Here is an 18,272-nt window from a genome sequence, read left to right as displayed (position 1 = left end):
TTTACATCCTTAGAATCCAAAGGGGCTCAGGGTTTGCATGTCTAGGATCCAAAGGGGCTGGGGATTTGTGTAAAACTTTATTTCTTGGGGTGCTCACTTGGAAGATCTCTGCTCACGATTGGGCTACATTATTTTGGTCCTATCATTACAAGGATAATGCAAAGAAATGATCAACTCAAATCGGATGGGGGAACTGTATTACAATAAAAGGTTATGTGTGCTTAACAATATTGAATTTGAAAAGATGTGCATTCTTGGAGAAGTCCATGAAGGACCCTTAGCTGCTCATGCAAGTTACCATAAGACTTATGCTTCTTTGAGAAGAAGTTTCTTTTAGCCAAGAGTGAAGAAGTATGCTTTAGACTTTGTCAAGAAATGTTTGGTTTGTCAAAAGGTTCAATTTAAGAGAGTTAGTTACCTGGAGCTCTCTAATCTTTTGGATTTGCCACCACAAATGAAATGGGAATGCATTAGTATGGATTTTGCTACTTGACTTTCTAAGGTATAAGGTGGATATGACTCAATCATGGTTATGGTGGATCTCATTCCTTTTAAAAAGACTTTTACAACTATTGATATTGCGAGATAATTCATTAGGGAGATTGTACCTTTGTATGGTCTTCTCCATCGTATAGTCAGACCGAGATTCTAAGTTTACATCTAGCTTTTGGACCACTTTATTTAAATCACCTGGCACTCATTTAGAGCTTATCATCCTGAGACGAATGGCCAGATTGATCATGTGAATCAAGTAATTAAGGATATGCATCAAGGACCTCACAAGCGGTTGAATTTATTCGTTTAGTGGAGTTTACTTGTAATGCTTCTTTTCATCAAAATATGGGAATGTCCCCATTCAAGGCTTTGTATGGTAAAAGCCTTGAATTTTTCCATGCAAGGCTTTGTATGGTGGTAATGAAGGTATTACTAAAAGTTGATTAAGTATGGGCAATACCGTGGTGCTTTCTTGTACGGTCAAGAATGTGTCACTCCATTAACTTGGTCAGATCCTCTAATTGAAGTTGAGGTTGCAAGGCAAATGTTAGATGAAATACAAGCAAAGAAAAATTTGAAGATGGCTCAAAATTACTAGAAGAGCTATGCAAATTTGAAGAGATCAACTAGACGTGTTCAAGAAGGAGATATGGTATTCCTTGGGATAAGAGAAGTTTCTTAACGTTAGAAAAATATAAAAGTTGACAATTGTGGTCCATATGTGAGAACAAGGAAGGTAGAAGAATAGGCATACAAACTCTTATTACCAGAAAATTAGCCTAATAGAAGTTTCTTAACATTTAAAAAACACAAAAAGTTGACAAAAAGGTATTGTAGTCCATATGTGATAACAAGGGAGATACGAGAATAGACAAATGAACTCCTATTGCCACCTCATTTATGGATTCATAATGTGTTTCATATTACATTCCATATGATACACATGTTTTCCATGATGAATATATAGAATCAGCACATTCAGTCAAAATTTCTTACAAAACCTGAGAAGATAATGTATATTGAGAAATCAAGTTATCTACGAGCTAACATTTGGTAATCCAGGTTCTCCCAGACGAGAGAGCCTAGATCCAAGTTCTTCTGGATGGGATTGAATCCTTAGCTCAAGTACTCTTGAATATTAGTACTTAGGTTGCTATTAGGAGTAGATTTTTAGTTGTTAATATAATGACCTAGAGTAATACAGATGGATCAAAGAAATAAATTGTGCATTGACTAGCCGGACTAGAAGATGTGATAATTATGAGCATTTATCTAGCAAGGATTTATTTTGATTTTAATTAAAAGCTCATGAATCCTTGGCTTTGACCAATTTTGCCTAAAATAATAGCTACCGTTGGGTTTGGCAACACACAAAAAAATAGAGCAAAAGCACACCAAAGCTCTATAAAAACCACTTCTGTTTCATGGAAATCCGCTACTCAAGAGTATAGGCAGTGGTGGGTAAAGTGATCTAGAGAAAAGCGAAGAAAAAAGGCAAGAGATTACCGCACCAAAAATGTATAGGCTTTAGATCATAGACGCTCTTAGAAAAAATATCGCCTTAAGTATTCTGTCAGACAATTATGGGCTCCTGTCCAAGTTATAGATTTGGACACCGTTGTGTTGAAATATACAAGTGAATAGGGTGTGTGTGGGAGCTTGGGTGTTGAAATATACAAGTGAATAGGGTGTGTGTGGGAACAAGCTCTTGGATAGAGGCTGTAAAAGAGGAGATGTAATTGTGAAAGAACCTGTGAAAAGGTTAGGAGAATCTACTGGGAGAGAATAATGGGTAGCATGAGGGAATTTAGGAGTGTGAAGATATTCTGGGAGATATTCAGGGAAAAGAGAAGAGGTGGAGAGAATCAGGCAAAAGGTGGAGATATTCTGGGAGTAAATCATGGAGAAATCAATGGGATTTGATGCTTGATGTAAACTCTATAAATTGAGGCATAGCCCTAATGAGAATTTGCTGGTTTTTGAGTATCCATGCCTACATTAATCTATTTGCTAATTATTCACTAATTACGTCTTAATCATTTGCTAATCACTTTGTTAATGATGTTGATTCTAGTGTATGATCCACCATAGCTCATCATTATGCTCAAATTTCAACATGGTATCAGAGCCATGCCTAGAATCAACCAGATTTATGAGCCCATTAGTGAATTAATCAGGATTAGTAGGTAATTAGCAAAAAAATCAGTTTTTAGTGAGTTTTTCATCTTCCCCTTCACCCCCAGCCAGTGGAGGGTCTCTAGCATCTAGCACACTCAAAATTAGGGCAAGCCCTTCTAGCATATGGTAGCCACTTCAAAGCTCTTCAATCCTATCCAAACAAAAGCGTAAACCGTCAAGCGATGAGGGAGAAATCGCTGTTTTGCTGGGCGCCGTTTTTCTGAGCTATTTTTGACATTACTCCTTGCTCCAGTCAAATTGCTTCAATTCCTCCTAGCCCAAGGGGTAATCAAGCATGCTCTACAAGCTAGTGAAGACAGAAATCAATTTCATCAAGTCTACAGAGAGATCCAAGCTCTTCATCAAATCTGCAGGTGACTTTGGTAAAACAGAGATTAAGCTTTCATTATTTGGTCAAATCTTGTGTTTCTTGGCTTAATCCTCTACTAGACTCATTGCTATTGATGCCTTTGAAAGCATTTGAGCTCATTTGAAGTGGAAGGCACCAGATCTGGACTCCCCGCATACTCTGTTTTCTGCATACAAAACAGAGCATTAATTTGCTAATCAGTGATTAATCAGTGCTAATCACTGTACTTTGGTGCAATTGAGGGTTCAAATTAACCATTAGGTATCTGATACAGATCCCTATAACTTCAGATTTCAAATCGGAGTTGGTTTGATACTCCAACCATCCCGTACAAATTGGTTACCCTTGATTCAGTGTAATTTCTGGTAAAATTGTGCTGATAAAATTGTGAAAATCATCATTTTGCATTTAACCCTTGGTTAATGCCTATAAAATTCACAGCCAGAGTTGCATTTGGAATGTGCATGAGAATGAATGCTATACGCATTATGTATTGGGCACATTTTATCAGTGTAAAAATGGGAACAGACACTGCCCTTGTCCAGATTAAGGCAAGAGGTAAGACCTCCCGCATAAATTTGGGTTTGCATTGCATAATGATACAAAATAAACATAAAAAGCCCAAAGGAACTGTCAGCAAAACATTGAAACATGTTGCTCACATGGAGCAAAATGACCTGACGGATGAGCTCATGGCCCCAGCCATGAAAGAAGAAGAATATCTCTTCCCAAGAAGAGGATCCACACCGAGAAGAAGACCTGAAGGAAGACATGGACACGAGAAGAGAAGCTGCCACAAGAAGAGAAGCTGCCCCGAGAAGAGAAGCTGCCCCGAGAAGACTGAAAGAAGAGACGGACGCATGGAGAGATGCTGCCACGAGAAGAAGACTGAAGACAAGAGAAGATGTGAGGCTCCAAAGAGTAAGGAGCCATGTGAAAATCTCTGAGAGAGAGAGAGAGAGAGACCCCACAACCCAATGTAACCTGCCCCAATAAAGTAAAACCACCTCTGAGCCACCGATGATGTAGGCCACGTGGTAGATGTATGTGTGAGCACTTTAGTCAAGGTCGCGGGCACTTATAGTAGCCTTGGACACATAGAGAGAGAGAGTGTCAAGGACTATGGAGTTTAGGGACTTGAGGCACTGGTCGCGGACTGTCAAGTAAGAAAGAAACTTGATACAGGGTCCAGGTGTGCTGAGATAACTTGAGGGGAGGAGTAGACACTGGTCGCGGACTACCAAGTAAGGGGAGGCAAACTTGGTATAGGGTCTAGGTGTACTAGGATTATTCACTTGAGGGGAGGTGTTGAAATATACAAGTGAATAGGGTGTGTGTGGGAAGAAGCTCTTGGATAGAGGCTGTAAAAGAGGAGATGTAATTGTGAAAGAACCTGTGAAAAGGTTAGGAGAATCTACTGGGAGAGAATAATGGGTAGCATGAGGGAATTTAGGAGTGTGGAGATATTCTGGGAGATATTCTGGGAAAAGAGAAGAGGTGGAGAGAATCAGGCAAAAGGTGGAGATATTCTGGGAGTAAATCATGGAGAAATCAATGGGATTTGATGCTTGATGTAAACTCTATAAATTGAGGCATAGCCCTAATGAGAATTTGCTGGTTTTTGAGTATCCATGCCTACATTAATCTATTTGCTAATTATTCACTAATTACGTCTTAATCATTTGCTAATCACTTTGTTAATGATGTTGATTCTAGTGTATGATCCACCATAGCTCATCATTATGCGCAAATTTCAACACGTTGCTTCATAGCTTGATTATACATCCTTTTGGTATGTATTTCTTTGCTCTTTGATATAGAATATTGGTCGCAGCACAGCAGGTACTAATGCCAAAAAGGGTTAACACATGGTCTCCTTTCCCACTCTCCTCCTTTTCTTTCAGAAGTCACAAAAAAATATCCATCAAAAGACTAAGCATAACATTTGATCTAAAGGTCGAAACCACAAATCTAGATATACATAGCTCATCTTGAGTGTCACAACGGTGAGAATGGCTCATCATTTTTTTTCCCTCGAATCAATAGTTATACTCAATATTATAGTTTGGAACTTATTTAAAAAAGAGAGATAGAGGAAAGCTAGGTTTGGATAGTGAGGCCATGATGCTATCGCAATGGTCTTCTCTTCTTTCAATCCCCACCCTTTTCTTTCTTCATAAGTCATAAAAAGCAGCTCTTTGCAAAAGTTATCATAACTTTTGATTTGAGAGGCTGAGAGCCAGTTATGATATTAGTGTGAGACAAGCCTTATAATCTAAATTAAAAATATTCATTGAAAATTTTTGTAATAAAGTCTTAAAGTTTTTCCCCAAAAAAATGGTCTAGATATATTGGGCTTGTCTTGAATAATTTCTCAAGATATTCACGCCGTGAAAAAACAGTTTGATTTTTAATGTTAGGAAAAGAATTCTAGAATGGTACTCCTAACAATGACAAAAGCTTTCTCATTTTTGTGACTTAGTGAAAACAAAGGGAAGGGGAATTGGGGTTGGAGTTGGGTGGTGAGGCCATGATGTCAGCAAGAAAGGGGCTTTGAGAAGTATGAGATATCTTTTGCTTCACACAAGCCTATTTTTTGCCCATGTTGTACACTATGAATAGGAATAGTAACAATTCCCTAGTAATGAATATTTTTAAAAAAATACTTGTGAGAAGAGCAAGACATCCTACAATTTTAGAGCTCCTTTTTTCCCATGTACGTACCATCGTACCACCTACATGGGCCATGCCACATGATGTTTCATAAGTAGGAAGGCATTCTATATAGACCATAATTAAGGCCAAAAAAAAAAAGGCATCGCACTTCTCACTCCCTTTTTTTCGCACATACTACTTATGTTGACCATGTAGTAAAAAGGTATTCTACATAGGATAGGAGGTCTACAAACATCACACACGATATTGATATCTGGCTAGCTTCCCCTTTATACAACCCTTGATGTAACCAATGGTGCCACCTACAAGAGTTGTTATCCATGGAAAAGTTTGTGGAGGCTTTTGGGCATTTGTTAGTAATTAGTTATATCATCTTACATGGGTCCATAGCATTACCATGCCTTCATCGAAGCTCTCCTTTGTAACCCTACAGAGTTGCAACCTACAAGTTTGGCAATAGTCATGACTCACAACATCAATGGACTAAGAGCAGGAGGCGCACCAATAGAGAAGGATAAAGAGTAGGAGAGAACATCAACAAAGAAGTTGGGAGAACTAGAGGGTATCATTTATCAAAATTACCAATGTCCTCATTTTTGTCATTTTCCTCATTATCATTGGCAATCATCATTATCACATCATCATTTATGTCATCATGGTTGTTACACACGAGGAGCAGCACTTATTTATGTTCATCATCTATGTGGTACATCTTATGTGAAACGCTTATTTACCATCGTATCATCATCCTCAGCTTCGGTAATTATCATCATCATCATCACATCATCGTTTAGCATCATATCATCATTTATGTCATCATGGTTGTTACACGAGGAGCAGCACTTATTTATGTTCATCATCTATGAGGTACATCTTATGCGAAATGCTTATTTACCATCGTATCATCATCTATGTCATCATGGTTGTTACACACAAGCAGCAGCACTTATGTATGTTCATCATCTATGTGGTACATCATGGTTGTTACACATAAGCAGCAGCACTTATGTATGTTCATCATCTATGAGGTACATCATGAGCAGCAGCACTTATGTAGCTCCTCGTCTATGTGGTACATCTTATGTGAAATGCATGGTATGTCAATGATATGCTTGGTAAGTCTATCATGTGTGGTATATCCACGTGCCACAGCTCACACTATTACAATTTTTGTGGATACTGAATTTAAAAATTCAGTTCTTGAATTTTGTAGAGCTCTAGTCTAAAGTACACACTCAAGATTGACAAGCACAACCAACTAGCAGGATTTTCACTTGGAGTGAAACGTGAGCTTTTGGGGATACTCTAAACTTCCCAATGCAATTAATTTTTACTATGGAAACAGAAATCAAAAAGGGATACAAAGATGAGTAATCAAGACAATTCAACTTAAAATGTAGTACCCAAAAAAAAAAAAAAACTTAAAATCACATTAATCCCAGTGGGCAATGCGTGAAGGAGAAAACCTTTGCAAAAGACTCACACTAGCAAATATATCTGAACTGAAAGGAGCAGCAGCCAGCCATCTTTCTTTCAAGCTTCCCGACCCTCTAGCAGAGGAGCAAGCATTACTTGGCCTGAGACAGCTTAACCTTTGAAGCTGTCTTAGGCCCAACATTTCCCCCCCTCCATAATCAGGTCTAACTTCTAGTATGGCATCCACCACCTCATGGGATTCTCCGGACTTGTATCGACTGAAGCATGTTTGATTGACTGGAGGGGGCAATGTCGGAGACCGCGATGATCAAGTCGCCTGCTTTAACCATGCCTCGAGCCTTTAACAAAGAGAACGTGCGCCGAAGGTTGACTTCCATGTCTTCTGAGAAATTGAGACTGAAGGGGATAAGACCCCAGCGAAGGTTCAAATTTATCCGGACATCTTTGCAGTCCGTGAATGCAAAAATAGGACAGTCTGGCCGGTTTCGAGATAGGAGTGATGCCATGTAGCCACCCTTGGTGTACACAAAGATGGCATCTGCCTCAAGCTTGTTTGCTGCATGAAGTCATAGGAGAAAAGCAAGACAACCATCAGCTGAAAGAAAAACAGCCTTTTTTGACTGTGCATGCATTATGCAAAGTCAAATGAGAAAGCTAATTGTGAAAGAAGGCTACTCACCCATCAAAGCTCCTGCATTACAGATCTGTTCGGATATCTGGTCAGGAAGAGTAGCCACGAGCTGTTGCAAGCTCGCAGACTCATGAAGCTTTTCTTCTCTGCACCACTCCTCGATGCGTAGACTCACGGTTCGTAGAACACTCAGGGCTTTCTCTGGAAACTGCCCCATTGCAGACTCCCCAGACAGCATTAAAGCATCCACCCTCTGCCGCACCATCTCAGAAACATCTGCTACCTGCAACAAAATACAAGCAAGGAAAAGTCCTGAGAAAGTTTCCAGAAGGCAAGACAGGGGAAACACCATTGAAATTCGCAGGAGTAGATGGACCCACACCTCCGCTCGTGTAGGTGTTGGGTACTCGATCATTGACTCCAGCAGCTGAGATGCAACGATTACCGGCTTGTTCAACTGCCTGCAAAGATGGACAACTTCCTGCTGAACAGAAGGAACCTGTTCAAAAGGGATCTGGGCACCAAGATCGCCTCTCGCAACCATTGCTCCATCCGATACAAGTATAATATCCTTAAGATTTTTCAAAGATTCGCAGCTCTCTATTTTTGCAAGAACCCCAACTGACCTGCAAGGAGAGATGTCAGACCAATTAAAACTGCACTCGAATTTGAAAGTAAAGTACAGTCTGACTGCCCTGCCCTACTAAACATGCCTAAGTCAACCAACCAAGTAATGAAAGCTCAACCTCTCAAATCACGTGTGTGCATGAGCACACATGCGTGTATTGTGTGTCATCTAACCGATATCCTTTCAACACCGTGTTGTATCCCAAGAAGATGCATTTGTGGCTTTCTAGTGTGCAGCTGTAAGGTTTCTTTCCCAAGCCTGTTGTGCCATTCCTACACATGTCACACGCACACACGTGCGCTCGCACGTACATACGTATATGCACACGCACACACACATTCCACATGGCCATATAGATCACCAGCAGAAGTCCCTAACCGGCAAGGAGAAGGCAGCCCACTTGTGAGCCTGGGTCAGAATCGTCACGCCTCCAGTTCAGCCTGGATCTCAGCCCTCGCTCAGTCCCCACAGGTCAGTACACACTTGAGGGATCATCATTGACCCAATCATTGTACCTCGTTACATATCTAACAATACAAGCAAATACACTGCAAGGTGGGGACCTCGTTACACATCTAACAATACAAGCAAATACACTACAAGGTGGGGACCCTTAAGTGGGTTAACTGGGACCCAAATGGCCTCTCTTTGTTCACTAAAGTTAAGTGCCACAAAGTAGCAAATTAAGCATGCCTCAATCAACGTGCTTCCGCAAAGCATTAGCGTTAGATTATGGGAATAAACAGCTTTACCTTTGAGGTGATCTTGCTGCTATATAGCTTTTGAGATGCTTGATCACATCTGCCGTTTTCACGAACGAAATGGCAATAAAGTCCACACTCTCGGCTATTCCAAAATCAATGTCGATCCAATCCTGAAACACAGGCAAAAAACACTTCCTTGCATGAATGAAGAACTTTCTCTACAAAAACATGAAAAGAATCATAAAGTAGTGGGACTACAGCATACAGTTTTTTATCTGAAAAAAAAAGGGATGCAATCAACCTCAGCTGTACAAGAGTCCTTAAAACAATGAGAAGCAGTGACATTAAAGACATTAAACATCATAGATTCAACATATGCAATGCACATCACACCATACAAAACGCTTGGTAAGAGGCACATGGTACTCTTAGAGACAAGGGAACCTCCCTATTAAGCACACTTTCAAATGACCAGACGGGGTGTGTTATGGATGCTCATAGAATAAATTTGTTTTACAAGCTTGTTCTACCAAGATGGCATGCCAAGGATGGCAAAGATGGAGGCCTTTTGTAGAGCTTTTTTGGTTATATATGGTGTTTGTGGAGGGTAAGAGAGCAACCCTCTACCAAATAGTACTCTTAGAGACAAGGGAACCTCCCTATTAAGCACACTTCCAAATGACCAGATGGGGTGTGTTATGGATGCTCAAAGATTAACTTTGTTTTACAAGCTTGTTCTACCAAGATGGCATGCCAAAGATGGCAAAGATGGAGGCCTTTTGTACAGCTTTTTTGGTCAAATATAGTGTTTGTGGAGGGTAAGAGACCAACCCTCTAACAAATGCCACCAGAGCGGACAGGGTGTGTTTTGGATGCTGGTAGAACAAGCTTGTTTTAAAAATCCTAAGGTCATATGTTGTTCACTGCTCCATGACTTGAGGGGGACCATATACAGTGTTTTGTGTCCTTGTTAGGGGCACTGAGGCCACCGTGTTGCCAAATCAATGCTTCTTAGAATGGTTCATCATATATGTACGCAAGAGTGCCTAGAGATCCCTCTATGGGCTGAGGAGAGGTGAAGCAAAGCTTGTAACCATTTAGGCATGTTTTCTTATCCAGTGATACAAGTGTTGTTTTGTGTTCCATGAGAGTCTCCTTTGCTTGTTGTCAACACTAATAGCAAGTCTCTCAATGTTCAAACTTTGCAAAAGATCAATATCCAGAAAAAAAAAAAGGATAATATCAACGCAAGTAATCTACCTTTGATGAGATAGTGGGGAGCATAGAATTGCCTTCACGAACCACATGCCCAGCTCTCCAAAATGTCAAATTTGCCCGAGGTAAAAGCAGCCCAGGGTCAATGCATTTACAATGGACATCAGGCCCAACCTTTTCCACCACCTCAAATCTCACCATACCACCATCCACCACTAGCTCATCTCCAATCATTACATCTATTGGCAACATCAATTTTCTAAGTACAGGCTTTCCAGTGTATAAAGGCATCAAACAAGATAGGTTTCTTGAAGACATTTCACAAACGTCACGTCTATTACCTTCAGTAAATCCTTCATAATTAACTTGGACAGTCCGAAGAGGGAGCGGCCCCTCAAACTTTCGCACAGTGAAGACCCAAACTTCTCCATCCTGCAGACAAAAGATATGATTCACATAACCAAGAATAAATATCTTTGGTAACATTACATATTTACAAATACAAATATTAAAAAATTTGGAGGATCTAAAATTCATAAGGTACCTCTGTTTTGACTGCAGTAGCTCCTCCCAAGTCACCCATATGGATTTCACTGCCTTCTGTGTCCATCATGACGGCAACACTGTACCCTTTCTCGGCATTGAGCCTTCTTACACGTCGGATAACTTGGGCATGCCACTCTTTGGTGCCATGGCACATGTTGATCCTGGCCACATTCATACCCCCCATGGCCATGGCCTCGAGCTGCTCAGGGGAGCAGCAAGCAGGCCCAATGGTGCACACCAGCTTGGTTCTTCTGGTGCTCCTGAACCCATTCTCCTTTAGCTCTGCCTCTGTGACTGTGTCCACTTCAAGAAGGCTTGGCACGGGCCTCTCTTCTACTATAACAGTCTCCTTGTTTACTTGCTGCTGTGGGAACCCATTTAGACTAGAAGCTTCTGGATCTTCTGTGACTATGGTGGCCCCATCACTCTGCATGCCGTCCCTGTACTCTGCAAGACAGGGAACTTGCCAAAATTTGGTGGGTGATGGCCCATTTCTTTGCCGATGGTAGTTGATGGGTGAAGACCCATTTTCACTGCTAAAAAACATTCTGTTGGTAATGCAATAATTCCTTACAGGAATCAGGACATGGTGGTTTGCACCCTTGGTGTTGAGATGGGCGCTTGTTCGGCATGTTGGGCAGTCAAGATGGGCGCTCATGTGGGCAGTTGGCAGAGCTTGCGCCATCATATCTGAAAAAGATCTAGACCCCTAGAGACTGAGATAGAAGCCTAATATGACTGACGATAAGCCTAATTGATGTTATTTGCAAGAGCTATAAACCTAACCTAGTTAAGAAGTGTGATACCCAAAAAGAGAAGAAAAACAGTACCCAGAGTCACAAGTGAAGCTGTTTTAGCTGCCTCCAAATGCCCAACTAGAAAGAGAATCTAAGCTGCCACAAAAAACCTGCGGATAATAAGCATGCAGAGAGCGCTGAAGTGGGAACTTGAAAGATTATGGAGGCATGAGGAGAGCAGAGAGGGGGTTGTAGGGAGAAGGAAATGTAAGAAGAAAGGATGGGGGAAACTTGTGCGATGATGAAGGGGTAGCTCAAAGGCTTGATGAAGGAGAAAAAGACACGGTCAGGGGCGAGCCCTACGATGATGGAAAACAAGAGGGACACACTGTTTTTGTTGTGGAGGCGTGTAGCCCTACACACTGTCGTGTATTTCAACGAGGGTCGCAAAAACACACACACACACACACACACACAGAGAGAAGAATGTGTAGGTAGACAATGGAGTCGTGACATGCAACTTATTAAACCAGTTTGAGCCGTTGGCGCCAAAGTTTGTGTTAGTTATCCAATCTCTTTCCACGTAGGAGTTCCTGAACTGCCACGTCACTTGGGTCATCCACAACGGGGGGGTTCCATGGGTTAGGTGTACCATGAACAAAGACACACACACATGTTGCTAATGATTTGTTGAAGGTAGGTGGGTTTTTCCATGGAGTAGGTGTGCTAGTAAGAGAGCACATACCCTAAACCAAGACAACCCCCCCCCCCTTATATTGCTAATTATTTGTTGAATTTTTATTCCTTGTTGGTGCACTCCCGACCACTCCACTCTCGTGTGTGTCGTTCAAAGAAAAAATCTAATCCCTTGGCTGTAACCTTTTACAAAGGACTGACTAAGAGATCTTGTAATATTTGCTCAAGACCAGCCCAAATGAATTTTTTTCACTTGAAAAATAACTTAGAAAAAAAGAGGAAAAAACAAAATTAGAATCCTTTTTCAAACAATGTCCATTTTTCACGTGATGAAGGCAAACTATTAATCAAACAGGTGCATCATGCAAAAGCAACCTCTTCAAGCGCGAAGGGTATTAGCTCTCTAATCACCGAAGAGCATTATAACAGAGGTAGCCACATGTGCACTCACCACCATTATGTTTAAGATATTTGAATGAAGACATTAACTCTTAAAATCCATCATATCTTTTTTTGAGAGCAACCTTTTTTATTTTTCTTCACCAACCTAGGCCACCCTATATCTCTTTGTCCAAGTACAATATAAAAGATGTTAACATCAAGCATTATGATTGTGTATTTTGATTCAATGTTATAGCTTTGGTAGTTTTGACTTTTATGCCTCTCCAACAAACTAGGGTATGAGCCCTTTCAGCTCAAAAGTGAAAAAGATTGAGCCAAGAGTAGCTCCTTTTGCATATGATCTATAAATGCTTTGCACTTTGACTTTCCATGCCACCAAATCTTTCTAAATTATGGCCCAAATGGCTTCAACCTTCTAGATAGTGATTGGACTGTATTCATGGAGCTAGGAGGTGGGTGAAAAGCTGAAAAAGCTACCATCCCTTTAAGGTGCGAAAGAGATAGAACCCTCTTGCAACCTCCACAGTTCCTTCCCCTCTTATGCATGAGGTTGGGAAGAGGTAGTGATTCTCTATGGGGATAGTTGTCATACCCTTGATACCACCACAACCCCCAAAACCTCTTGGTATGTGGGTAGGCTTGATGACGAATAAAATATAATCCATTTCTTTTAGAAATATAATGACTTCCTTCATAACACTTTTCTTCATTGTGGGTTGCTATTATGGGGGTAATGCCTCCTTGGATGGGGTGGCCTCTTGCAGCTCATCCCCTCACCTCCAGAAGGCAATGTGGGGGCTCTATGGGGGTGGGCTCTAAGCTCAAAAAAGTAGTTGAACAAAATTACAAGCCCACACAAGCAAATGTGCATCTTCTAAGAGCCTTGATTAGTCCATATGTTGTCTCCCTACATGAGTGGATTTCTTTGCTTAAAGGGTTTATTATATCAAAATTTTATCACCACCTATAGCATAACACCCACCACCTCCCTTTACACCCCCACTCACATTTCAAGCTCTCTCTCTCTCTCTCTCTCTCTCTCTCTCTCTCTCTCTCTCTCTCTCTCTCTCTCTCTCTCTCTGTTTTTTTCATCTTCTTTATTGCACAAATTAGGGTTTTGCCATCTGTTGTGCTCTGTAATTTAGGGTTTTTCCACTTCTATGTTGTGTAAAATTAGGGTTTAATATTCTACCATGCAAAATTAAGGTTTCACCGTCTCTCTATCTCTTCAAAACCCTATCTACTACTTTCTCTCTCGTTACACTACCTTTCGCTCTTTTTGAAACCCTAATTCAATACTTTCTCTCTCTTCACACTACCCCTCTCTCTCTCTCTCCTTGAAACCCTAATTCACTACTAATTGCTCTCTCTTTGTGTTGTCCACTTCTCTCACTTGTTTTTATCTTCTTCATGTTTCTCTCTCTTGGCTGCTCCTTATTCTCCCTCTTCTATGCTACCCAGTCGACCTTCCCCTCTCTCTCTCTCTCTCTCTCTCTCTCTCTCTCTCTCTCTCTCTCTCTCTCTCTCCTAAAATTTGCTACTACTTGCTCTCTCTTTGTGTTGTCCACTTTCTCTCTCTTTGTGTTGCCCACTTGCTCTCTCTTTATGTTGTCCACTTCTCCATTCTTCCTATTTCTCTCTCTTGGCTACTGCTTATTCTCCCTTTTCTTTGTTTCCCAATCCACCTTCCCCTTTCTCTCCTTTGTGCGACCCAGACCATCTTCTTTGTTGAGACCACGACTTGTTCCACCAAGTGGAACACCTATAGGGCAAGCTGGAAGACATATTGGATAAAATGGAAGCCCACATCAACACTAATGTTGTGGACAAGCATAGTAGCCCATACCCCCCCCTAATAAATTTGGGGGGGGGTAAGCCTCGTGCTCCAAGAGGAGTAACATGACAAAGAAATGGCCGAGCTGAGAGAAGCCCATGCCCTAAAGCTCACAAAGATGAAGGAGCACCATGAGGGGACCCTAGCACACCTAGAAAAAATGACCATTAGCTCCCTCAATGGCAATGATAAAACAAAGGAAGTGGAATCTAAGCAGGAATCCCTTAGATTAGAGGTAGATCAACTCAAGGAGGCTTAATGCCAAGATCCAAGAGAACATTGAGAAAAAATAAAAGCCAGCAAAACAAACACAAATGCCATCATGATGGCTACACTTGATGAAGAGAAGCATGGACAAAACAGAGCACGTAATGTACACATCACGAGGCCACCCTGTGGGGGACCTCCCCTAGATAGATCAGCTCAAAGAGGCCCAATGCCAAGCTTCAAAAGAACATTGAGGTCACCACTTAGGTTTGTGGGTAGAAGGACCTTAAAGGCAATCTCCAAATGGGTGGAGGTTGTCAAAAAATCGAAGCCAAGAACAAACACAAATGCCAACATGATGGCTACACTTGATGAAGAGAAGCATGGATAAAACAAAGTACGTAATGTACACATCATGAGGCTACCCTAGGGAAGATGGGGCATGAATTTGTTAACAAATTGGTGTGGAAGGAACACCCTTCATTCACTTATGTTTAAAGAAGGTTGTACAAAAAGTCTTGTAAATGTTCTTTGGGTTTTAGATATGAAGATGACCAGTTGAACAAGGGATCTAAAACTAGAATAAGTTGAGAACATTTAAAAACAAACCATGCCATCTATGTGTATATCTATTAATTTTGATAAATATTCTACTTTTTGACATCAATAATGTTCACTCTTCTAAGGCATGTTTTTTAAATCTAAAACATATGTTTCTATTCATGATGTACCCAAAATCTAAAACATATGTTTCTATTCATGATGTACCCAAAAAGCTTTCATCAATAAGAAAGAGTAAATGCAAATTAGACCTTTAGATCTAGGATGACAAATTCATTACCAAAGCTCTGGAGAGGCAATGTGGATTCTCATATTCTTCTTACTAAACTCCCTAAATTATAAATTAAAAAGCTTGGGGATCTTGGGAACTAGATTGTAAATATTGCCTTAGAGACCATGATATCTCCACCATCATAGTCTCAAATTCTTATCCATTTACGTTGATCACAATGGATATTATATGGATGTCTTCTCGTGTATACTATGGGTGCCTTCATTCTCGTGTATACTATGGGTGCCTTCATTCTCCATTGTTCTTTTTGAACCTTTAAAAATAGAAATTTGCAGTATCAATGACACATCATCATTTGATGAGGAATAACATGTCAAGGATGGTTATAGTCACTAAAAAATGTGCCAGTGACACTAGGAGTTGCTAAAAAATGACTCGCGATTCGGTGCCACAAATTACACATCATTTTGCACATCATTTAATGAGGAATGATGTTGTGTCACTTAAAAATTACTTGTTGTGATCTGATGAAGTGTAACATGAGATTCGACAGTAGGAAGAAGTGTGTGATTCGATAGGAATGGCACGTGATTTGATGAGGAACGGCATGTGATTTGATGAGGAATGACACATGTCTACTATTGGAACGATTTGGTGAGGAATGGCACAAGAATGACACAATGTCTAGTGTTGGGAATGGCGTGTGATTTGGTGAGGCATGCTAATATTTGAAATGGCATGTGATTCTACGAGGAATAACTCATCATTCGACATGAAGCACGTGGTGGCCAAGGTAGGAATAACGTGCTATTTTGAAAAGGAATTACACATAATTTGGTGTCATGACACATTATTTGACACTTAGCAAAATTTCCAAATGTCCTTAGTGCCTATTTTTATTCAGTGCTTTCATGATAAGAGGGTTTTCAAGCAAAACACAAGTTCTTCCTTGGGTGAGTGTGGTGTTAGTGCACAATTCAATGAGTGCTTCCTTGGGTGAGTGGTGTTAGTGCACAATTCAATGAGTGCTTCCTTAGGTGAATGTGGAGTTAGTGCACAATTCAATGAGTGCTTCCTTAGGTGAGTGTGGTGTTAGTGCACAATTCAATGAGTGCAAGTTCTTCCTTGGGTGTTAGTGTTATTGCTTCCTTCGGTGAGTGTGGTGTTAATGCACAATTCATTGAGTGCCAAGAACACAACTGCTTCCTTGGGTGAGTGTGGTGTTAGTGTTATTGCTTCCTTCGGTGAGTGTGGTGTTATTGCTTCCTTTGGTGAGTGTGGTGTTATTGCTTCCTTCGGTGAGTGTGGTGTTAGTGTTATTGCTTCCTTCGGTGAGTGTGGTGTTAATGCATAATTCATTGAGTGCCAAGAACACAACTGCTTCCTTGGGTGAGTGTGGTGTTATTGCAAGTGGTTTGTTAGGTGAGTGTGGTCCTAGTGCACAATTAAATGAGTGCCAAGGAAACACAGGTGTTCCTTGTTGGGTGAGTGTGGTGTTAGTGCACAATTCAATGAGTGCCACATGTAAAGCCCAAAATGAGGATATTTGGGTACAATGCATGGGCTATGGAAAAGTAACATACAAGAATGATAGCTTGGCCACACCATCACCAATAGTGTGATGGGTCATGTCTTGGACCTAGTTTGCACCCACCATGCCCCCCCCCATCTTGAGATATACTCAGATGGCTATTGATGATGGAGAGGCCATCATCAGTTGGTGGCTTACATATTTTCTTCCTAGAGACATTCTTCATACATCTTCATCACTTCTACTTTCTTCATTGCCTCCTTTGTTGAATTTCTCTAGCACTCCTCCTCCCTTCGACTCCTTGTTGCTTTCTTTGATATTTACCCTTTTCATGGGGGTTCGAGGCTATTAGGTTACATGCACCTCTTTCTATTGGACAAGGGATTTGTACATGTTTCTTGCCCACTTGGCAAGAAACATGTTTCTATTGGACAAGGGATTTGTACATGTTTCTTTCCCACTTGGCAAGGTAGCATGAGAATGTAGCCCAATTAAGTGTATGGGTGGATAAGGGATGTTAGTTTCCCCTTCTTCCAATTGTGGACATGGTCCCTCCGCTTGCTATGGTGTTGAGGCAAAGAGTTATTCCATTGGGGTTATTGGGTGGGCTGTTGGGAAATAGTTCTTCCATGATGAAGAACCTTGTTGCCTCTTGTGGTGTAGCAGACGTGGAGGATATGTCCCCTTCTTTGGTGGCTCACAGCAGGTGACATTCTATTTTTTGAGTGAGTATCTTCAATCTTCCCTTTACCTTTGGATGATGATATTGGCTCATAGCAGGTGACATTCTATTTTTTGAGTGAGTATCTTCAATCTTCCCTTTACCTTTGGATGAGGATATTGGTGGTGCTTGCAATTCCAAGGGGGATTTTGATCTCTATTGTTGCTTGGTGGTAGCTATTTGTTGAGAGGTAGAGAGGACTGAAGTTTTAAGGTGGCTTACTTGGTCACCCATATTTGGTTGTTTCCCTCAAAATACCTTTTGTGCCCTTAGGAATGGTTCTTTTACTCACCATCTCCTCTATATAGAGAGAAGGGGGGTATACATGGGGTGGCCATAACATGATCGTGTAGGTCTCCATGATCATAGTCAGTGCCATTGTCCATGGTATACACCCCATAAAGATGTACTAGATAATGCTATGCAATTTTCCCACCTGCTATAACCATCCAAGCTCGTCTTGGGCCTAGT

General features: G+C 41.0%; 1 protein-coding gene across 1 annotated transcript; it reads right to left on the bottom strand.

Moving 5' to 3' along the window:
- Positions 1-7,088: 7,088 nt before the first annotated feature.
- On the bottom strand, positions 7,089-12,115 carry LOC147616706 (pyruvate kinase isozyme A, chloroplastic-like). The gene is made up of 7 exons (XM_086777781.1): positions 10,879-12,115; positions 10,676-10,766; positions 10,380-10,573; positions 9,168-9,289; positions 8,170-8,413; positions 7,836-8,070; positions 7,089-7,712 (listed from the first exon to the last, which is right to left on the bottom strand). Exons 1-7 carry the CDS (start codon positions 11,566-11,568, stop codon positions 7,387-7,389), a joined length of 1,902 nt encoding a protein of 633 aa, XP_086633907.1. The 5' UTR covers positions 11,569-12,115; the 3' UTR covers positions 7,089-7,386.
- Positions 12,116-18,272: the final 6,157 nt, after the last annotated feature.

The sequence above is a fragment of the Cibotium barometz genome, chromosome 38, assembly GCF_041138505.1.
Source record: "Cibotium barometz isolate CiBa-2024 chromosome 38, ASM4113850v1, whole genome shotgun sequence".
Taxonomy (NCBI): Eukaryota; Viridiplantae; Streptophyta; class Polypodiopsida; order Cyatheales; family Cibotiaceae; genus Cibotium; species Cibotium barometz.
The sequence above is the reverse complement of the archived record's forward strand: the minus strand, read 5'-3'. Positions and strand labels throughout refer to the sequence as shown.

Coding starts and splice junctions, on each gene's coding strand:
- LOC147616706 (XM_086777781.1), bottom strand. CDS start 11,568: ATGATGGCGCAAGCTCTGCCAACTGCCCACATGAGCGCCCATCTTGAC. Junction 9,290..10,379: donor TCCCCACTATCTCATCAAAG/GTAGATTACTTG, acceptor CCTGTGTTTCAG/GATTGGATCGACATTGATTT. Junction 8,071..8,169: donor CAACACCTACACGAGCGGAG/GTGTGGGTCCAT, acceptor ATTTTGTTGCAG/GTAGCAGATGTTTCTGAGAT.